The sequence below is a fragment of the Babylonia areolata genome, chromosome 29, assembly GCF_041734735.1.
Source record: "Babylonia areolata isolate BAREFJ2019XMU chromosome 29, ASM4173473v1, whole genome shotgun sequence".
Taxonomy (NCBI): Eukaryota; Metazoa; Mollusca; class Gastropoda; order Neogastropoda; family Buccinidae; genus Babylonia; species Babylonia areolata.
In genome coordinates this window covers 8,117,097-8,138,912 of record NC_134904.1, presented here as the reverse complement: position 1 = coordinate 8,138,912, position 21,816 = coordinate 8,117,097, and the positions used below count along the sequence as shown (strand labels likewise).

General features: G+C 49.0%; 1 protein-coding gene across 2 annotated transcripts in view; it reads left to right on the top strand.

Moving 5' to 3' along the window:
• Positions 1–21,511, top strand: part of LOC143274820 (serine/threonine-protein kinase 36-like) — a 78,049-nt gene extending 56,538 nt beyond the window's left edge. For both annotated transcript variants that reach the window (XM_076578751.1, XM_076578750.1), the window contains 11 exons: positions 1,471–1,629; positions 3,663–3,766; positions 6,788–6,901; positions 8,773–8,932; positions 9,473–9,614; positions 11,030–11,153; positions 11,692–11,752; positions 12,791–12,920; positions 17,249–17,321; positions 19,978–20,074; positions 21,116–21,511. In XM_076578751.1, coding sequence (XP_076434866.1) covers positions 1,471–1,629; positions 3,663–3,766; positions 6,788–6,901; positions 8,773–8,932; positions 9,473–9,614; positions 11,030–11,153; positions 11,692–11,752; positions 12,791–12,920; positions 17,249–17,321; positions 19,978–20,074; positions 21,116–21,322 — 1,371 coding nt within the window. In that variant the 3' untranslated portion in view covers positions 21,323–21,511. The remainder of the gene's footprint in view (positions 1–1,470; positions 1,630–3,662; positions 3,767–6,787; positions 6,902–8,772; positions 8,933–9,472; positions 9,615–11,029; positions 11,154–11,691; positions 11,753–12,790; positions 12,921–17,248; positions 17,322–19,977; positions 20,075–21,115) is intronic.
• The last annotated feature ends 305 nt before the right edge of the window (positions 21,512–21,816 follow it).

Genomic DNA, 21,816 nt, shown 5'->3' with positions numbered 1-21,816 from the left:
ACAGTGTGTGTGGTCATTGTGGACAGGTGACAGTGTGTGTGGTCATTGTGAACAGGTGACAGTGTGTGTGGTGACTATCTTCAGGTGACAGTGTGTGTGGTCATTGTTGACAGGTGACAGTGTGTGTGGTCATTGTGGACAGGTGACAGTGCGTGTGGTCATTGTGGACAGGTGACAGTGTGTGTGGTCATTGTGGACAGGTGACAGTGTGTGTGGTCATTGTGGACAGGTGACAGTGCGTGTGGTCATTGTGGACAGGTGACAGTGTGTGTGGTGATTGTGGACAGGTGACAGTGTGTGTGGTGATTGTGTTCAGGTGACAGTGTGTGTGGTCATTGTGGACAGGTGACAGTGTGTGTGGTCATTGTGGATAGGTGACAGTGTGTTGTGTGACTGTTACTGTGTTCAGGTGACAGTGTGTGGTGTGACTGTGTTCAGGTGACAGTGTGTTGTGTGACTGTTACTGTGTTCAGGTGACAGTGTGTGGTGTGACTGTGTTCAGGTGACTGTGTGTGGTGATTGTGGACAGGTGACAGTGTGTGGTGATTGTGTTCAGGTGACAGTGTGTGTGGTCATTGTGGACAGGTGACAGTGTGTGTGGTGACTATCTTCAGGTGACAGTGTGTGTGGTGACTATCTTCAGGTGACAGTGTGTGTAGTCATTGTGGACAGGTGACAGTGTGTGTGGTCATTGTGGACAGGTGACAGTGTGTGTGGTCATTGTGGACAGGTGACAGTGCGTGTGGTCATTGTGGACAGGTGACAGTGTGTGTGGTCATTGTGGACAGGTGACAGTGTGTGTGGTCATTGTGGACAGGTGACAGTGTGTGGTGATTGTGTTCAGGTGACAGTGTGTGTGGTCATTGTGGACAGGTGACAGTGTGTGTGGTCATTGTGGATAGGTGACAGTGTGTTGTGTGACTGTTACTGTGTTCAGGTGACAGTGTGTGGTGTGACTGTGTTCAGGTGACTGTGTGTGGTGATTGTGGACAGGTGACAGTGTGTGGTGATTGTGTTCAGGTGACAGTGTGTGTGGTCATTGTGGACAGGTGACAGTGTGTGTGGTGACTATCTTCAGGTGACAGTGTGTGTGGTCATTGTGGACAGGTGACAGTGTGTGTGGTCATTGTGGACAGGTGACAGTGTGTGTGGTCATTGTGGACAGGTGACAGTGTGTGGTGTGACTGTGTTCAGGTGACAGTGTGTGTGGTCATTGTGGACAGGTGACAGTGTGTGTGGTCATTGTTGACAGGTGACAGTGAGTGTGGTAATTGTGGACAGGTGACAGTGCGTGTGGTCATTGTGGACAGGTGACAGTGTGTGTGGTGACAGTGTGTGTGGTGACTGTGTTCCGGTGACAGTGTGTGTGGTGACTGTGTTCCGGTGACAGTGTGTGTGGTCATTGTGGACAGGTGACAGTGTGTGTGGTGACTGTGTTCCGGTGACAGTGTGTGTGGTGACTGTGTTCAGGTGACATCACCCACAGACCACTTACCTATCCACGACATTGAGGTGGAGGGTCAAGGGTCAGGGGTTGGTCAGGCAGAGTTCAGTGCCCCTGACTGGGATCTGATGTCACCCCAGGGCCTGATGGCCGTGCTGCAGATTGCTGTCTCCGTCTTCACTAAGGTCTGTCTTTCTCTCCATCTGTCTGTCTGCCTGCCTGTCTGTATATCTCGTCTGTCTCTTTGTCTGTCTGCCTGCCTGTCTGTATATCTCGTCTGTCTCTTTGTCTGTCTGCCTGTCTGTATATCTTGTCTGTCTTTCCGTATGTCGGTCTGCCTGTCTGTATATCTCGTCTGTCTCTTTGTCTGTCTGCCTGTCTGTATATCTTGTCTGTCTGTACGTCTGCCTGTCTCTGCCTGCCTGTCTGTCTGTATATCTTGTCTGTCTCTTCGTCTGTCTGCCTGCCTGTCTGTATATGTCTGTCTCTTCGTCTGTCTGCCTGTCTGTCTGTATATCATGTCTGTCTCTTCATTTGTCTGCCCCCCTGTCTGTATATCTTTTCTGTCTCTTTGTCTGTCTGTCTGCCTGTCTGTATATCTTGTCTGTCTCTTCATCTGTCTGCCTGCCTGTCTGTATATCTTGTCTGTCTCTTCGTCTGTCTGTCTGTCTGTATATCACGTCTGTCTCTTCATCTGTCTGTCTGTCTGTATATCACGTCTGTCTCTTCATCTGTCTGTCTGCCTGTCTGTATATCTTGTCTCTTCGTCTGTCTGCCTGCCTATCTGTATATCACGTTTGTCTCTTGGTCTGTCTGCCTGTCTGTATATCTTGTCTCTTCGTCTGTCTGTATGCCTGCCTGTCTGTATATCACGCCTGTCTCTTCGTCTGTCTGCCTGTCTGTATATCACGCCTGTCTCTTCGTCTGTCTGTCTGTCTGCTTGTCTGTATATCACGCCTGTCTCTTCGTCTGCCTGCCTGCCTGTCTGCCTGTCTGTATATCTCGTCTGTCTCTTTGTCTGTATGCCAGCCTGTCTGTATATCTCGTCTGTCTCTTCGTTTGTCTGCTTGTCTACCTGCCTGTCTGTCTGCCTGCCTGCCGTATGTCTTGTCTGTCTGTCTGTTCAAATGTCTGCTTCTCTATCTGTCTGCCTGCCTGTCTGTCTCTTCATCTGTCTGTATGTCATATATATCTTGTCTCTCTGCCTGTCTCTCTGTATCTGGGTGTATCAGTGTGTGTCTTTTTTGTCCGTGTGTCCGCCAGTCTCTGTGTGGCTGTCTGTATGTCTGTCGGTCTGATTGTATGTCTGTTTTGGATGTGTGTATGTCTTGTCTGTCTTGTCTGTTGCCATGTTCACCAAGGTACGTCTCTCTGTCAGTCTGTCTTGGATGTATGTATGTCTGTATGTCTTGTCTGTTGCCATGTTCACCAAGGTACGTCTCTCTGTCAGTCTGTTTTGGATGTGTGTATGTCTTGTCTGTCTTGTCTGTTGCCATGTTCACCAAGGTACGTCTCTCTGTCAGTCTGTCTTGGATGTATGTATGTCTGTATGTCTTGTCTGTTGCCATGTTCACCAAGGTACGTCTCTCTGTCAGTCTGTCTTGGATGTCTGTATGTCTGTATGTCTTGTCTGTTGCCATGTTCACCAAGGTACGTCTCTCTGTCAGTCTGTCTTGGATGTCTGTATGTCTGTATGTCTTGTCTGTTGCCATGTTCACCAAGGTACGTCTCTCTGTCAGTCTGTCTTGGATGTCTGTATGTCTGTATGTCTTGTCTGTTGCCATGTTCACCAAGGTACGTCTCTCTGTCTGTCTGTGGTCAGTCTGCTTTTTTTTCTCGCTGCACATCATTCTGCACCGTTTGGGTTAAGGCTTTTGAATTGATTCAAGAAGCAAGACAACATAGTGTTCAGTATAGTAAGTAATGAAACAAGAAGTATTGAGCAACAAGTTTGAACTTAAATCACACTTGTTCCTGTGATACACACAGTCAGCAAACCTTATGACAGAAGATACAAAGATTATCAGATGCTTAGAACACATTGAAGTGTGAATAGAAATATAATACACTGAACGATGAACATTACCTTGTCTGTCTGTTGCTGTGTTCATCATTGTGTGTTTGTGTGTATGTGTTGTGTGTGTATTGTGTGTGTGTGTTATGTGTGTGTTTGTGTGTGTGTGTGTGTTGTGTGTGTGTGTGTGTGTGTGTGTGACAGGAGACGTACCAGTGCCTCCCTAACCTGGCCACAGCCGACAGTATCGTCATGCTGACCCTGGTGCATCTACTGCATCCTTCCTTCCTGCACAACATCACCCACAGGTAACATCACCCACAGTAACATCACCTTCCTTCCTGCACAACATCACCCACAGGTAACATCACCTACAGGTAACATTACCTTCCTTCCTGCACAATATCACCCACAGGTAACATCACCCACAGGTAACATTACCTTCCTTCCTGCACAATATCACCCACAGGTAACATCACCCACAGGTAACATTACCTTCCTTCCTGCACAATATCACCCACAGGCAACATCACCTACAGGTAACATTACCTTCCTTCCTGCACAATATCACCCACAGGTAATATCACCCACAGGTAACATCACCTTTCTTCCTGCACAACATCACCCACAGGTAACATCACCTTCCTGCACAATATCACCCACAGGTAACATTACCTTCCTTCCTGCACAACATCACCCACAGGTAACATCACCCACAGGTAACATTTCCTTCCTTCCTGCACAACATCACCCACAGGTAACATTACCTTCCTTCCTGCACAACATCACCCACAGGTAACATCACCTTCCTTCCTGCACAACATCACCCACAGGTAACATTACCTTCCTTCCTGCACAACATCACCCACAGGTAACATCACCCACAGGTAACATCACCTTCCTTCCTGCACAATATCACCCACAGGTAACATCACCTTCCTTCCTGCACAATATCACCCACAGGTAACATCACCCACAGTAACATTACCTTCCTTCCTGCACAACATCACCCACAGGTAATATCACCCACCTTCACATCATTACCCACAGGTAACATCACCTTCACAACATCACCCACAGGCAACATCATGTTCACATCACCCACAGGTAACATCACCTTCACAACATCACCCACAGGTAACATCACCCTCCTTCACAACATCACCCACAGGTAACATCACCTTCCTTCCTGCACAATATCACCCACAGGTAACATCACCCACAGTAACATTACCTTCCTTCCTGCACAATATCACCCACAGGTAACATCACCCACAGTAACATTTCCTTCCTTCCTGCACAATATCACCCACAGGTAACATCACCCACAGTAACATTTCCTTCCTTCCTGCACAACATCACCCACAGGCAACATCATGTTCACATCACCCACAGGTAACATCACCTTCACAACATCACCCACAGGTAACATCATGTTCACATCACCCACAGGTAACATCACCTTCACAACATCACCCACAGGTAACATCATGTTCACATCAACCACAGGTAACATCACCTTCACAACATCACCCACAGGTAACATCACCTTCACAACATCACCCACAGGTAACCACCACTCCGCAGGCCTGAGCAGTTGTCCTGGGGGTTCTTTTTTATTTTCAGCCTTGCTGGTCCATTCGCCTTCCTAAAGGAATCATTTCTTTCTAGAAAGCCTGGACTGACTACTTCTTGTTCTTGATTTGATGACTTGACTCTCTTACTGCATTGTAGCCTTTTATTTTGCCAAAGACATTAATTAATTAATCATTATATTTATATAGCACAGAATCTTGTGCAGAGACAATTCAAAGCGCTTTTGCACCAGTCATTCGATTGCATGCATAACTGACCTGAAAGAGCTGAGTGTGGAGACCTGACGAAGTGAAAGAGGAAGTTCATTCCAATTACAAGGTCCAGAGACAGAGAGAGAACGGCGGTCAACAGTGTTTGAATCTGGGTATGCATAAACAGAGTGGATCCGAAGCCAATCATAGAGAGCGAGATGGAGTGTAGAGGTGAAGGCAGCCACAGAGATAGGAAGGGGCAGATTTGTGAATACATTAATTTTTTAGAACATAGAGTGCTGATCTTGTACTTTATTCTGTGTGAGACAGGGAGCCAGAGGAGATGTTGCAAAAGAGGAGTGATGTACTCAGATCTTTTCTTTCTGAGGACGAGTCGGGCAGCAGAGTTTTGTATGCGCTGAAGGGACTGAATGGATGAAGCAGGCAAACCAGACAATAGAGTTGCAGTAGTCAAGGCAAGAGAGAATGAGAGAAACGACAAGTCTAGATGTTGCGTCAGTGGACAGATATTTCCGAACAGAACTGATGCGCCGCAATTGACAGTAGCAGGATTGACATGTCTGACTGATAATTTTTTGCATGGACAGTGTGTTGTCAAGGACAACACCGAGGTTCCTGACTGAACTGAAAAGAGGGATGGATGTAGTGTCCACATGTAAGGTGGCCATTGGCAATTTGGGTTTTATATGCCTGTTAGTTTTCATGCAAAACTTTGTATATAATGAATGATTATGTTTATGTTCAGGTTTTGTATGTCTGTCATATACAGTAATATTGTGAATGAAGTGTCTGTGACATGTCCTAGGTTAATGTGCATGAACATGACAAACACGCCTGGTTTTCTTTTCCTTTTTTTTCCCCACAGTTACTACAGGACCATTGTTTTGTTGTTCACCCTGATGACCCTGGGTGGTTGTGGGCTGTCAGCCTCACCTCACCTCACCTCAGGCCCATAACTACAAAGTAGTCGTTGGGGGAAGCCTGAGGGCCGCAGACGCAACCTCCCTTCTCCATCTGTCTCTGTCGGCAGTCACCGGCAGCAGCTCACGTGTGTGGAGTCCGGTCCATTGTTTGATGTTCTCATCCCAGTTCTTCCGCTGTCTTCCTCTTCTTCTCCCGCCCTCAGTGGTGCCTTGCATGATTGTTTTGGACAAGCTGGTGTGTCGAGTGTTGTGTCCAAACCATATCAGCTTGCGTCTCTTCACAGTTGAAAGGAGAGGTTCCTGAGGTCCAGCAAGGTTCTCAGTTCTGCTCCGTACATGTTCATTGGTCCTGTGCTCGATCCAGGGAATTTGAAGGAGCTTCCTCAGGCATTTGTTCTCAAAGGCCTGGATCTTCCTTTCAGTTTCGGCCGTCAGTGGGCTGTCAGCGACAAATGATAAAGATAACAAGCTTTTCACTTGTTGATGGACTTTGAGTCATTTGCCAGTCTCTCCTACACTGCCAGCTGTTTGCTTGCTTTTATTTAGTTTTATTTATTATTCTTTTTTTTTTTACCCTTGGCTTTGTGGCTGGTTGCAGATACAAGGAGGAAGGGGAACAACTGCGTGAAGATGTCCTGCTGGCCATCACACAGCTGGGGTGCTTTCCCTTTGCTGTCGACATCAACGACGACCTGTTGGCTGAGATTCAGATGTATTTTTTCCTTTCTTTTTTCTCTGTACTTACTTTCCTTTGTTTTGTTTTTTCTCTTGTTTAGTGAATTTGTTTCGCTGGGTTGTTTTTGTTGTTGTTTTTGAACATTTTGTCTTCTGTAATTTTGATGACGATGAATGATAATGGCGATATGATGATACTGTTATGGCGGGGCCCATTTAGATTTTGACAGCTTGACAAGGCTGTACTCTTTTGATAACACACCCAGCATTAACCAGAGATAGGGTACTGGCAATGATGTACCATGATGATAACATACCCAGCCTCAACCAGAGATAGGGTACTGGCAGCGATATACCCTGATGATAACATACCCCAGCATTAACCAGAGATAGGATACTGGCAGACAGTTATGTACCCTGATGATAACATACCAAGCATCAACCAGAGATAGGGTACTGGCAATGACGTAGCCTGATGATAACATACACAGCTTCAACCAGAGATATGGTACTGGCAATGATGTACCCTGATGATAACATACCCCAGCATCAACCAGAGATAGGGTACTGGCAATGATGTACCCTGATGATAACATACCCCAGCATTAACCAGAGATAGGGTACTGGCAATGATGTAGCCTGATGATAACATACCCCAGCATTAACCAGAGATAGGGTACTGGCAATGATGTACCCTGATGATAACATACACAGCATCAACCAGAGATAGGGTACTGGCAATGATGTACCCTGATGATAACATACCCCAGCATTAACCAGAGATAGGGTACTGGCAATGATGTACCCTGATGATAACATACCCCAGCATTAACCAGAGATAGGGTACTGGCAATGATGTACCCTGATGATAACATACCCCAGCATTCACCAGAGATAGGGTACTGGCAAACAGTTATGTACCCTGATGATAACATACCCAGCATCAACCAGAGATAGGGTACTGGCAATGATGTACCCTGATGATAACATACCCCAGTGTCAACCAGAGGTAGGATACTGACAGTGATGTACCCTGATGATAACATACCCAGCATCAACCAGAGATAGGGTACTGGCAATGATGTACCCTGATGATAACATACCCCAGTATCAACCAGAGGTAGGATACTGGCAGACAAGCCTGTTAAAGGCCTGCAAAGCGCTGGCGAAAAATCCCTGTGATCCCACTTAAAATGCTGGTTCACGGTTGGACATTTTTTTTGCCTGACCACTCCTGCTCTGGCTTCACTGACAGGCTGTCATGAGTCAGGGGAACCTGTTTCTGGCTGCAAGACATGGGAAAGGAGTCTGGTCTGTTGGTATCGTTTACACTGAGCAGCAGTGTCCCAGTATCACTGTTCATTCGGACCCACACACACTACGCTTCATACAAGTTCATACGATGGTTATAACCTGAGCTCCTGTGCCCCCCCCCTCTCTCTGTCTCTCTCTCTCTGTCTCTCTCTCTCTCTCTCCCTCTGTGCTGATTTGAGGAAAACAATAACACCATATCATGTAACAAATCTGTTCATTCTACTATATCCTATAACTGAAACTTACTTTTTTTTTCAGGGGGAATGCTTTTTTGTTGTTGTTGTTTTTTTACTGTCTTAATATAAAACATAAGTGGATTACTTGAGATGAACAGCTGATGGAGAGAGTCCTATAGTTGATTTATCTGAACTTTACATACCGTACTATTCCTGGTACCCGCACATAATCTTTTTTCACTGATTGATCGTGAGCGGAATTCTCCATTTCAAATAATGAATGCCACATTTTGTTATTTGATAACTTAAATAAATGTTCTTCGTCTGTCTGTCACTATCACATGCACACACACACACACACACACACACACACACACACACAGGCACGTGCTGTTGATGAGCTGTTCGTGTGTGCCAGGTGCCTGTTCTCCTCCAAGCTGTTGCCACGGTTACTGGGGGCCAGTGCGCTGTACCTGCATGGGGAGAGGCTGGAGACGCCTGTGGGTCTGATGACCCGTCTGGTGCTGGGCAACGCCATCTTTGTCCAGCAGTTCGCCTCCGCCATCGCTGACCTCAAGGTACCGTTCTGTGTGTGTGTGTGTGTGTTTGTGTGTGTATCATGGTGTGTGATGTGTTGTGTGACGTGCTGTGTCACTTGGTGTGTCACGTGGTGTGTGTGTATCACATGTGTGGGTGTCACATGGTGTGTGATGTGGCATGCCGCATGATGTGTGTGTGTCACATGATAAGTGTGTGACATGGTGTGTGTGTGTAAGTGTGTCACATCCATGTATCACATGGTGTGAGTGTCACATGGTGTGTGACGTGGTGAGTCACATGGTTATGTGCGTGTGACATGGTGTGTGATGTTGTGTGTGACGTGGTGTGTGTGTGATGTTGTGTGTGACGTGGTGTGTGTGTGATGTGGTGTGTGACGTGGTGTGTATGTGATGTTGTGTGTGACGTGGTGTGTGTGTGACGTGGTGTGTGTGTGATGTGGTGTGTGACGTGGTGTGTGTGTGTTGTGTGTGACATGGTGTGTGTGTGATGTGGTGTGTGACGTGGTGTGTGTGTGATGTGTGTGTGTGATGTGGTGTGTGACGTGGTGTGATGTACAGGTGAACAGCTTTCTGTGGGGGTGCCTGGCGGAGGACAGCCCCCTGTCAGTGGTGTGTGACATGGTATCCATCACTTCTCACCTGGTGCGCACCTCCCCTCAACACCTGGCCCTCGTCATCAGCATTCTGCGGGGAGCCAAAGGTACCTTCCCCTCCTTCCCCTTCACCCCTCTCTTCTGTCATCATCATCCCCCTTCTCCCTCCCCACCCCTCTCTTCTGTCATCATCATCCCCCTTCTCCCTCCTCACCCCTCTCTTCTGTCATCACCATCCCCCTTCACCCCTCTCTTCTGTCATCATCATCCCCCTTCTCCCCCCCTTCACCCCTCTCTTCTGTCATCATCATCCCCCTTCTCCCTCCCCACCCCTCTCTTCTGTCATCATCATCATCCCCCTTCTCCCTCCCCACCCCTCTCTTCTGTCATCATCATCATCCCCCTTCTCCCTCCCCACCCCTCTCTTCTGTCATCACCATCCCCCTTCTCCCTCCCCACCCCTCTCTTCTGTCATCATCATCCCCCTCCTCCCTCCCCACCCCTCTCTTCTGTCATCACCATCCCCCTCCTCCCTCCCCACCCCTCTCTTCTGTCATCATCATTCCCCTTCACCCCTCTCTTCTGTCATCACCATCCCCCTTCTCCCTCCCCACCCCTCTTTTCTGTCATCATCATTCCCCTTCACCCCTCTCTTCTGTCATCACCATCCCCCTTCTCCCTCCCCACCCCTCTCTTCTGTCATCACCATCCCCCTTCTCCCTCCCCACCCTCCTCTTCTGTCATCATCATCCCCCATCACCCTCTCTTCTGTCATCATCATCCCCCATCCCTCTCTTCTGTCATCATCATCCTCCTCCCTCCCCCTTCACCCCTCTCTTCTGTCATCATCACCCCCCTTCTCCCTCCCCACCCTCCTCTTCTGTCATCATCATCCCCCTTCTCCCCTCTCTTCTGTCATCATCATCCCCCTAATCTCCCATCACCCCTCTCTTCTGTCATCATCATCCCCTTACTCTCCCATCACCCCTCTCTTCTGTCATCATCATCCCCCTTCACCCCTCTCTTCTGTCATCACCATCCCCCTTCTCCCTCCCCACCCCTCTTTTCTGTCATCATCATCCCCCTTCACCCCTCTCTTCTGTCATCATCATCCCCCTTCTCCCTCCCCACCCCTCCCTTCTGTCATCATCAACCCCCTTCACCCCTCTCTTCTGTCATCATCATCCCCCTTCTCCCTCCCCACCCCTCTCTTCTGTCATCATCAACCCCCTTCTCCCTCCCCACCCCTCCCTTCTGTCATCATCAACCCCCTTCTCCCTCCCCACCCCTCTCTTCTGTCATCATCATCCCCCTTCTCCCTCCCCACCCCTCTCTTCTGTCATCATCATCCCCCTTCACCCCTCTCTTCTGTCATCATCATCCCCCTTCTCCCTCCCCACCCCTCTCTTCTGTCATCATCATCATCCCCCTTCACCCCTCTCTTCTGTTATCAGTATCCTGTGGGGATGTTTCTCTCCCCTGACCATGAACAGAAAGTAAGAGGTGTGTGTGTGTGCTTCAGGGGATTTCTCTCCCCTGACGTGGCTGATGAGTCACTCCTCCACCATGGTGAAGTCGCGAACCTGTGGGCTGCTGGGAAACCTGATGAAGTACGACAGCCAGCTGTATCCAGTGCTGGCCCAGAGGTGACCAGTCTCTTGTCTCTGCCTCCCTGTCTTCTTACTTCCCTTCTTTTATGGTGTGTGATGTATGGTGTGTGTGTATGGTGTGTGTGTATGATGTGTGGTGTACAATGTATGGTGTGTGTGTGGTGTGTGATGTATGATGTGTGTGTATGGTGTGTGATGTATGATGTGTGGTGTACGATGTATGGTGCGTGTGTGGTGTGTGATGTATGATGTGTGATGTATGATGCGTGGTGTACGATGTGTGGTGTGATGTATGGTGTGTGATGTATGATGTGTGGTGTGATGTATGATGTGTGGTGTGATGTATGATGTGTGGTGTGATGTATGATGTGCGGTGTGTGATGTATGATGTGTGATGTGATGTATGGTGTGTGATGTGTGGTGTGATGTATGGTGTGTAATGTGTGGTGCGATGTATGATGTATGGTGTGATGTATGATGTGTGGTATGATGTATGGTGTGTGATGTATGATGTGTGGTGTGATGTATGGTGTGTGATGTATGGTGTGTGATGCATGATGTGTGATGTGTGCAGAGAGAAAATCTTGCAGGGCCTGGTGGCCTGTCTGAAGGACGGGGATGGCAACGTCAGAAAGGTCAGTGACCTCTCACCCCTCACCCTGCTTACTGCAGTGCAGCTGCACCTCTCGTCATGCATGATAAGGTGCGCATGTACCGGTTATCATGCATGCCGGAGTGCATGTGTACTTATCATGAACGCAGGAATGCAAGCATACCTCTTTTCAAACATACAGGAGTGCAAGTGTAAAGATAAAGAAGATAATTTAATTGTACAGTGCCTTTTCATGTAAACATGATCAGTTGCAATGTACAATGTAAAAACTGTAAAAAAAAAAAAAAAAGAAAAGAACAACAGCAACAAAAAATGACATGTTTGAAACACTTACTTGCCATAACCCAGCACGGACATCCATCGAAAGACTAATACATTGATTTATGTACATACACTCGGTGTCACAATACAATAAAAGTAATGTGTCAGGGGGAAGTGTATGCCATTGGCAATGCCAGTCACCACAGTGTGTACACTATGTGTCAGGGGGCAGTGCCAGTCACCACAGTGTGTACACTATGTGTCAGGGAGCAGTGCCAGTCACCACAGTGTGTACACTATGTGTCAGGGAGCAATACCAGTCACCACAGTGTGTACACTATGTGTCAGGGAGCAATGCCAGTCACCACAATGTGTACATTATGTGTCAGGGAGCAATGCCAGTCACCACAGTGTGTACACTATGTGTCAGGGGGCAATGCCAGTCACCACAGTGTGTACACTATGTGTCAGGGAGCAGTGCCAGTTACCACAGTGTGTACATTATGTGTCAGGGAGCAATGCCAGTCACCACAATGTGTACATTATGTGTCAGGGAGCAATGCCAGTCGCTACAATGTGTACATTATGTGTCAGGGAGCAATGCCAGTCACCACAGTGTGTACATTATGTGTCAGGGAGCAATGCCAGTCACCACAGTGTGTACACTATGTGTCAGGGAGCAATGCCAGTCACCACAGTGTGTACACTATGTGTCAGGGAGCAATGCCAGTCACCACAGTGTGTACACTATGTGTCAGGGGGCAGTGCCAGTCACCACAATGTGTACACTATGTGTCAGGGGGCAGTGTACGCCATTGGCAATGCCAGTTACCACAGTGGACAGCTGTACCCACGGCTGAAGGCAGCCATCCCTGCCCTTGTGCAGCTGCTGAGAGATACACACACCAAGACCCGCGCCAACGCTGCCAGTACGTCCTGACCTCCCTCCCTCTGTCTGTCTGTCTGTCTGCCTTTCTTTCTGTCTGTCTCTCTGTCTGTCTCTCTGCCCCTCCCTCCCTGATTTTTTCTGTCTCTCCCTTCCTCTCTCTGTCTCTCCCTTCCTCTCTCTGTCTCTCTGTTTCCCTTCCTCTTTCTGTCTCTCTGTCTCTCCCTTCCTCTCTCTGTCTCTCCCTCCATCTCTCTTCCTTCATCCCTCAATCTCTCTGTCTCTCCCTCCCTCTGTCTCTCCCTCCCTCCCTCTGTCTCTCTGTCTCTCCCTCCCTCTGTCTCTCCCTCCCTCTGTCCCTCTGTCTCTCCCTCCCTCTCTCTGTCTCTCCCTCCCTCTGTCTCTCCCTCCCTCTGTCTCTCTCCCTCCCTCTCTCTGTCTCTCTCCCTCCCTCTGTCCCTCTGTCTCTCCCTCCCTCTGTCTCTCCCTCCCTCTGTCTCTCCCTCCCTCTGTCTCTCTCCCTCCCTCTGTCTCTCTCTCCCTCTGTCTCTCCCTCCCTCTGTCTCTCTCCCTCCCTCTGTCCCTCTGTCTCTCCCTCCCTCTGTCTCTCTCCCTCCCTCTGTCCCTCTGTCTCTCCCTCCCTCTGTCTCTCCCTCCCTCTGTCCCTCTGTCTCTCCCTCCCTCTGTCTCTCCCTCCCTCTGTCCCTCTGTCTCTCCCTCTCTCTGTCTCTCTCTCCCTCCCTCTGTCCCTCTGTCTCTCCCTCCCTCTGTCCCTCTGTCTCTCCCTCCCTCTCTCTCTCCCTCCCTCTGTCTCCCTCCATCTCTGTCCCTCTGTCTCTCCCTCCCTCTGTCTCTCTCCCTCCCTCTGTCTCCCTCCCTCTCTCTGTCCCTCTGTCTCTCCCTCCCTCTGTCTCTCCCTCCCTCCCTCTGTCCCTCTGTCTCTCTCTCCCTCTGTCTCTCTCTCTCTCTCTCCCTCTGTCTCTCCCTCCCTCTGTCTCTCCCTCCCTCCCTCTGTCTCCCTCCCTCTCTCTGTCCCTCTGTCTCTCCCTCCCTCTGTCTCTCCCTCCCTCTGTCTCTCTCCCTCCCTCTGTCCCTCTGTCTCTCCCTCCCTCTGTCTCTCTCTCCCTCTGTCTCTCCCTCCCTCTGTCCCTATGTCTCTCTCTCCCTTTCTCCCTCTGTCTCTCTCTCCCTCTGTCTCTCTCTCCCTCTGTCTCTCCCTCCCTCTGTCTCTCCCTCCCTCACTCTGTCCCTCTGTCTCTCCCTCCCTCTCTCTGTCTCTCCCTCTCTCTGTCTCTCCCTCTCTCCCTCCCTCTCTCTGTCTCTCCCTCTCTCTGTCTCTCCCTCCCTCTGTCCCTCTGTCTCTCCCTCCCTCTGTCCCTCTGTCTCTCCCTCCCTCTGTCTCTCCCTCCCTCTGTCCCTCCCTCTCTCTCTGTCCCTTGATCCCTCTCTCCCTACCTTGTGTCTGTTTCTCTGTGTCCATCCCTTTGTCCCTCCCACCCCCCCTTCCTCTATCTGTCCCTCCTTCCCTCTGTCCCTCCCTCCCTATGTCTCTTTCTGTCTGTCCCACCCTTTGTCTGTCTCTGGGCCTCCATCCCTCTGTCTGTCTGTCCCTCCTTCCCTCTGTCTGTCTCTCTGTCCCCCTGTCTGTCTGTCTCTCTCTCCCTCTGTCTCTCTCTCCCTCTGTCTCTCTGTTCCTCTGTCTCTCTCCCTCCCTCTGTCTCTCCCTCCCTCTGTCTCTCCCTCCCTCTGTCCCTCTGTCTCTCCCTCCCTCTGTCTCTCTCTCCCTCTGTCTCTCCCTCCCTCTGTCTCTCTCCCTCCCTCTGTCCCTCTGTCTCTCTCTCCCTCTGTCTCTCTCTCCCTCTGTCTCTCCCTCCCTCTGTCTCTCTCCCTCCCTCTGTCCCTCTGTCTCTCCCTCCCTCTGTCTCTCTCCCTCCCTCTGTCCCTCTGTCTCTCCCTCCCTCTGTCTCTCCCTCCCTCTGTCCCTCTGTCTCTCCCTCCCTCTGTCCCTCTGTCTCTCCCTCCCTCTGTCTCTCCCTCTGTCTCTCTCCCTCCCTCTGTCTCCCTCCATCTCTGTCCCGCTGTCTCTCCCTCCCTCTGTCTCTCTCCCTCCCTCTGTCTCCCTCCCTCTCTCTGTCCCTCTGTCTCTCCCTCCCTCCCTCTGTCCCTCTGTCTCTCCCTCTGTCTCTCCCTCCCTCTGTCTCTCCCTCCCTCTGTCCCTCTGTCTCTCTCTCCCTCTGTCTCTCTCTCCCTCTGTCTCTCCCTCCCTCTGTCTCTCCCTCCCTCCCTCTGTCTCTCTGTCCCTCTGTCTCTCCCTCCCTCTGTCTCTCCCTCCCTCTGTCTCTCTCCCTCCCTCTGTCGCTCTGTCTCTCCCTCCCTCTGTCTCTCTCTCCCTCTGTCTCTCCCTCCCTCTGTCCCTATGTCTCTCTCTCCCTTTCTCCCTCTGTCTCTCTCTCCCTCTGTCTCTCCCTCCCTCTGTCTCTCTCCCTCCCTCTGTCCCTCTGTCTCTCCCTCCCTCTGTCTCTCCCTCCCTCTGTCTCTCTCTCCCTCTGTCCCTCTGTCTCTCTCTCCCTCTGTCTCTCTCTCCCTCTGTCTCTCCCTCCCTCTGTCTCTCCCTCCCTCCCTCTGTCCCTCTGTCTCTCCCTCCCTCTCTCTGTCTCTCCCTCTCCCTGTCTCTGTCTCTCTGTCTCTCCCTCCCTCTGTCCCTCTGTCTCTCTCTCCCTCTGTCTCTCCCTCCCTCTGTCCCTCCCTCTCTCTCTGTCCCTTGATCCCTCTCTCCCTACCTTGTGTCTGTTTCTCTGTGTCCATCCCTTTGTCCCTCCCTCCCCCCCTTCCTCTATCTGTCCCTCCTTCCCTCTGTCCCTCCCTCCCTATGTCTCTTTCTGTCTGTCCCACCCTTTGTCTGTCTCTGGGCCTCCATCCCTCTGTCTGTCTGTCCCTCCTTCCCTCTGTCTGTCTCTCTGTCCCCCTGTCTGTCTCTCTGTCCCTCTGTCTGTCTGTCTCTCTGTCCCTCCCTTTGTCTGTCTGTCTCTGCCTCCATCCCTCTGTCTATATGTCTCTCCCTCCCTCTCTCTCACCATACCTTGTCTCTCTGTTCCTCCGTCTCTCTGTCCTTCCCTCTGTCTGTCTATCTATCTGTCTGCACCCCCCCCCCTCCCGCTCTCTGGCTGTCTGTCTCTGTTACTCCTTCCCTCTGTCCCTCCCTCCCTCTGTCTCTCTCTGTCCCTCATTCTGTCTATGTGTCCCTCTGTCCATCCCTACCTCCCTCCCTCTGTCTCTCTCTGTCACTCCTTCCGTCTGTCTCTCTGTGTGTCTGTCCCTCCCCCTGTCTGTCTGTCCCTCTCTCCATCTGTCTGTCTGTCTGTCCCTCCCTCTGTCTGTCCCTCTCTCCATCTGTCCATCCTTCCCTCAGTCTGTCTCTGTGTGTCTGTCCCTCTCTCCATCTGTCTGTCTGTCTGTCCCTCCCTCTGTCTGTCCCTCTCTCCATCTGTCCATCCTTCCCTCAGTTTCTCTCTCTGTCTGTCCTTTCCTCACCCCCTCCCTGTCCTTCCCTCTTCTCTGTGTCTGTCTCTCTGTCTGATTGTTTTCAATGGCCTGTGTGGATTGGTGATGACTTATTTAGGATTGTTGATGACTTGTATGATGGCTTATGTAGGATTGGAGATGGTTTATGTAGGATTGGTGATGGCTTATATAGGATTGGAGATGGTTTATGTAGGATTGGAGATGGTTTATGTAGGATTGGTGATGGCTTATATAGGATTGGAGATGGTTTATGTAGGATTGGAGATGGTTAATGTAGGATTGGTGATGGTTTATGTAGGATTGGAGATGGTTTATGTAGGATTGGTGATGGTTTATGTAAGATTGGTGATGGTTAATGCAGGATTGGTGATGGATTATATTGATGGTTTATGTAGGACTGGTGATGGTTTATGTAGGGTTGGTGATGGTTTATGTAGGATTAGTGATTGTTTATGTAAAATTGGTATGACTTGCGTAGGAATGGTAATGTAGGATTGATTGCATATGTAGGTTTGGTTTATGTAGAATTGGTGATGGTTTATGTAGGGTTGGAGATGGTTTATGTAGGGTTGGAGATGGTTTATGTAGGACTGATTGCTTATGTAGGATTGGTTTATGTAGGATTGGTGATGACTTATGACATATGTAGGATTGGTGCTGACTTATGCAGGATTGGTGATAACTTACGCAGGTGCCAGTGGTAATAAGGTGTGTGTTGTCAGGTGGTGGAAATGATAGGGTGTGTTGTCAGGTGCCTGTGGCAGTAACAAAATGTGTTGTCGGGTGCCTGTGGCAGTAACAGAATGTGTTGTCAGGTACCTGTGGCAATAACAGAGTGTGTGTTGTCAGGTGCCTGTGGCAATCTGGGCATGCATTCACCTGTACTTTGTGGGGAGCTTAGGAAAGCCAAGGTCCTTGCACAGTGAGTACATGTCTGTGTGTTCTGTATGTATTGAATTCACATGTCTTTGTGTTGGTATGTATTGATTTACAATTTTACATGCCTGTGTGTTCGTGTGTTATTGATTTACATGTCTGTGTGTGCTGGTATTGATTTACACGTCTGTGTGTGTTGGTGTGTATTGATTAACATATCTCTGTGTGTTGGCGTGTATGACTTACATGTCTCTGTGTGTTGGTATTGATTTGCACGTTTGTGTGTGTTGGTGTGTATTGATTTACACGTCTGTGTGTGTTGGTGTGTATTGATTTGCATATCTGTGTGTGTTGGTGTGTATTGATTTGCATATCTGTGTGTGTTGGTGTGTGTTGATTTGCACATATGTGTGTGTTGGTATTGATTTACACGTCTTTGTGTGTTGGTGTGTATTGATTTACATGTCTGTGTGTGTTGGTGTGTATTGATTTACACATCTGTGTGTGTTGATATTGATTTACACGTTTGTGTGTGTTGGTGTGTGTTGATTTGCACATCTGTGTGTGTTGGTATTGATTTACATGTCTTTGTGTGTTGGTGTGTATTGATTTACACATGTGTGTGTGTTGGTGTGTATTGATTTACACATCTGTGTGTGTTGGTGTGTGTTGATTTACACATCTGTGTGTGTTGGTGTGTATTGATTTACACGTCTGTGTGTTTTGGTGTGTATTGATTTACACATCTGTGTGTGTTGGTGTGTGTTGATTTACACATCTGTGTGTGTTGGTGTGTATTGATTTACACGTCTGTGTGTGTTGGTGTGCATTGATTTACACATCTGTGTGTATTGGTGTGTGTTGATTTACACATCTCTGTGTGTTGGTGTGTGTTGATTTACACATCTGTGTGTGTTGGTATTGATTTACACGTCTGTGTGTGTTGGTGTGTATTGATTTATACGTCTATGTGTGTTGGTGTATATTGATTTACATGTCTGTGTGTGCTGGTATTGATTTACACGTCTGTGTGTGTTGGTGTGTATTGATTTACACGTCTGTGTGTGTTGGTGTGCATTGATTTACACATCTGTGTGTGTTGGTGTGTATTGAGTTACACATGTGTGTGTGTTGGTGTGTATTGATTTACACATCTGTGTGTGTTGGTGTGTGTTGATTTACACGTCTGTGTGTGTTGGTGTGTATTGATTTACACGTCTGTGTGTGTTGGTGTGCATTGATTTACACATCTGTGTGTATTGGTGTGTGTTGATTTACACATCTCTGTGTGTTGGTGTGTGTTGATTTACACATCTGTGTGTGTTGGTATTGATTTACACGTCTGTGTGTGTTGGTGTGTATTGATTTACACATCTCTGTGTGTTGGTGTGTGTTGATTTACACATCTGTGTGTGTTGGTATTGATTTACACGTCTGTGTGTGTTGGTGTATATTGATTTATACGTCTATGTGTGTTGGTGTGTGTTGATTTACACATCTGTGTGTGTTGGTATTGATTTACATGTCTGTGTGTGTTGGTGTGTATTGATTTATACGTCTATGTGTGTTGGTGTATATTGATTTACACATCTGTGTGTGTTGGTAGTGATTTACACGTTTGTGTGTGTTGGCGTGTACTGATTTACATATCTGTGTGTGTTGGTGTGAATTGATTACATGTCTGTGTGTGTTGGCGTGTACTGATTTACATATCTGTGTGTGTTGGTGTGAATTGATTACATGTCTGTGTGTGGAGCTGTGTATTAATGTACACGTCTGTGTGTTGCTGTACTGTGTCTCTTTTGTTTTACAGTGTGGGGTGTATGTCTTTGCAAGTGTAGACACGACATGCATGATACCAGTTTGTGACCAACATGTCTGATGCATTGTGTGTATGTGTGGTGTGTGTGTGTGTGTGTGGTTTGTGTGTGTGGTTTGTGTGTGTGTGTGGTGTGTGTGTGTGTGTGTGGTGTGTGTGTTTGGTGTGGTATGTATGTATGGTGTGGTATGTGTGTGTGTGTGTTTGTGGTGTGTGTGTGTGGTGTGGTATGTGTGTGTGTGGTGTGGTGTGTGTGTGGTGTGGTGTGGTGTGGTGTGATGTGGTGTGTGTGTGGTGTGGTGTGTGTGTGTGTATGGTGTGGTATGTGTGTGTGTGTGTGTGATGTGGTATGTGTGGTGGGTGTGTGTGTGTGGTGTGGTGTGTGTGTGGTGTGGTGTGGTGTGGTATGTGTGTGTGTGTGGTGTGGTGTGGTATGTGTGTGTGGTGTGGTGTGTGTGTGTGTGTGTGGTGTGGTGTGTGGTGTGGTGTGGTGTGGTGTGTGTGTGTGTGTGTGTGTGGTGTGTGTTTGTGGTGTTTGTGGTGTGGTATGTGTGTTTGTGGTGTGTGTGTGTGGTGTGGTATGTGTGTATGGTGTGATGTGTGTGTGGTGTGGTGTGGTGTGTGTGTGTGTGTGGTGTGGTATTTGTGTGTGTGTGGTGTGGAGTGTGTGTGTGTGGTGTGTTGTGTGTGTTTGTGGTGTGGCGCGCGCGTGTGTGTGTGTGGTGTGGTATGTGTGTATGGTGTGGTGTGGTGTGTGTGTGGTGTGTGTGTGTGTGTGTGGTGTGGTATGTGTGTGTGTGTGTGTGGTGTGGTGTGTGTGTGTGTGTGTGTGTGTGGTGTGTGTGTGTGTGGTGTGGTGTGTGTGTGGTGTGTGTGTGTGCAGTCTACTGGAGGTGACATGTCACGACTCTCAGGCGTCAGTCCAGGTCAGTGCTCTGTTGGCACTGCGCAGTCTCTGTCAGCAGGACGACCTTCGCAAAGTGAGTGTCATCGTCATGACAGTCATTGTCAGGATAATGATAGATACATGTTACTATTAGTAGCAGTAGTTCTCTTCTTTTTTTTTTATATCTTTATCTATTATTTATTCACCTTTTCATTCATTTCACTCCTTTCAACACATACACTGGTTTGTCTGTTCATTTCACTCCTTTCAACACATACACTGGTTTGTCTGTTTATCCATTTCACTCCTTTCAACACATACACTGGTTTGTCTGTTCATTCATTTCACTCCTTTCAACACATACACTGGTTTGTCTGTTCATTCATTTCACTCCTTTCAACACATACACTGGTTTGTCTGTTCATCCATTTCACTCCTTTCAACACATACACTGGTTTGTCTGTTCATCCATTTCACTCCTTTCAACACATACACTGGTTTGTCTGTTCATTCATTTCACTCCCTTCAGCACATACACTGGTTTGTCTGTTCATTTCACTCCCTTCAACGCACACACTGGTTTGTCTGTTCATTCATTTCACTCCCTTCAATGCATACACTGGTATTGTCTGTTCATTTCACTCCCTTCAACACATACAACACTCTGCAGCTTGACTTGTCCTCAGAAAGAAAAGATCTGAGCACATCACTGTTCACTTGCAGTTTCTCCATTGTCTCTCTGTCTCACACAGAATAGAGTGATAAAGTACAAGATAGCACTGTGTGTCATATATGTATCGTGTATCAACATATCTGCCATATCCTGTGTCTGTGACTGCCTTCACCTGTACCCCATCTCGCTGTTTTCGATCGGCTTCAGACCCACTCTGTTTCTGTGTTCCCAGATTCCAGCACTCCACAGTCAGCCACCACTCTTTCTGTCTCTGGACCTTACACTGGGAACAATCCCCAGCTGTTGCTTTGTGAGATCTCTGCTCAGTTCTTTCAAGTCTGGCCTTAAAACCTACATATTTCCAAAATAAATGTGTGTAAAAAAAGAAAGAAAAAAGAGAGAGAGAGAGAGATGTACATGTATGTATATATGTAACTATATGGTGCAGTGTGTGTGTTGCAGGAGTTGCTGGCCCTGAAGGCGGTGGAGCGTCTGACCCAGCTGACCCAGGGGACACCCCGCCCCCCCTCCTCCACCCCCACGCCTCCTCGCTCCGACACACCCCTGTCCCGGCCAGGCAGCAGTCTGGCCAACAACGCCCACCACTCCGGCGCCACCCTCCTGCCGCACTGCCGCAAGCTGCTCAAAGCCCTGCAGGCTGCCAGCTGACCTCCCCTGCACACACAGTGATCTCCCCTGTCCTGTAGGCTGCCAGCTGACCTCCCCTGCACACAGTGATCTCCCCTCTCCTGTAGGCTGCCAGCTGACCTCCCCTGCACACAGTGACCTCCCCTGTCCTGTTGGCCAACAGCTGACCTCCCCTGCATACAGTGACCTCCCCTGTCCTGTTGGCCAACAGCTGACCTCCCCTGCACACAGTGACCTCCCCTGTCCTGTTGGCCAACAGCTGACCTCCCCTGCACACAGTGACCTCCCCTGTCCTGTTGGCCAACAGCTGAGCTCCCCTGCATACAGTGACCTCCCCTCTCCTGCAGGCTGCCAGCTGACCTCCCCTGCACACAGTGACCTCCCCTGTCCTATTGGCCAACAGCTGACCTCCCCTGCACACAGTGATCTCCCCTGTCCTATTGGCCAACTGCTGACCCCCCCTGCACACAGTGACCTCCCCTGTCCTGTAGGCCAACAGCTGAGCTCCCCTGCAC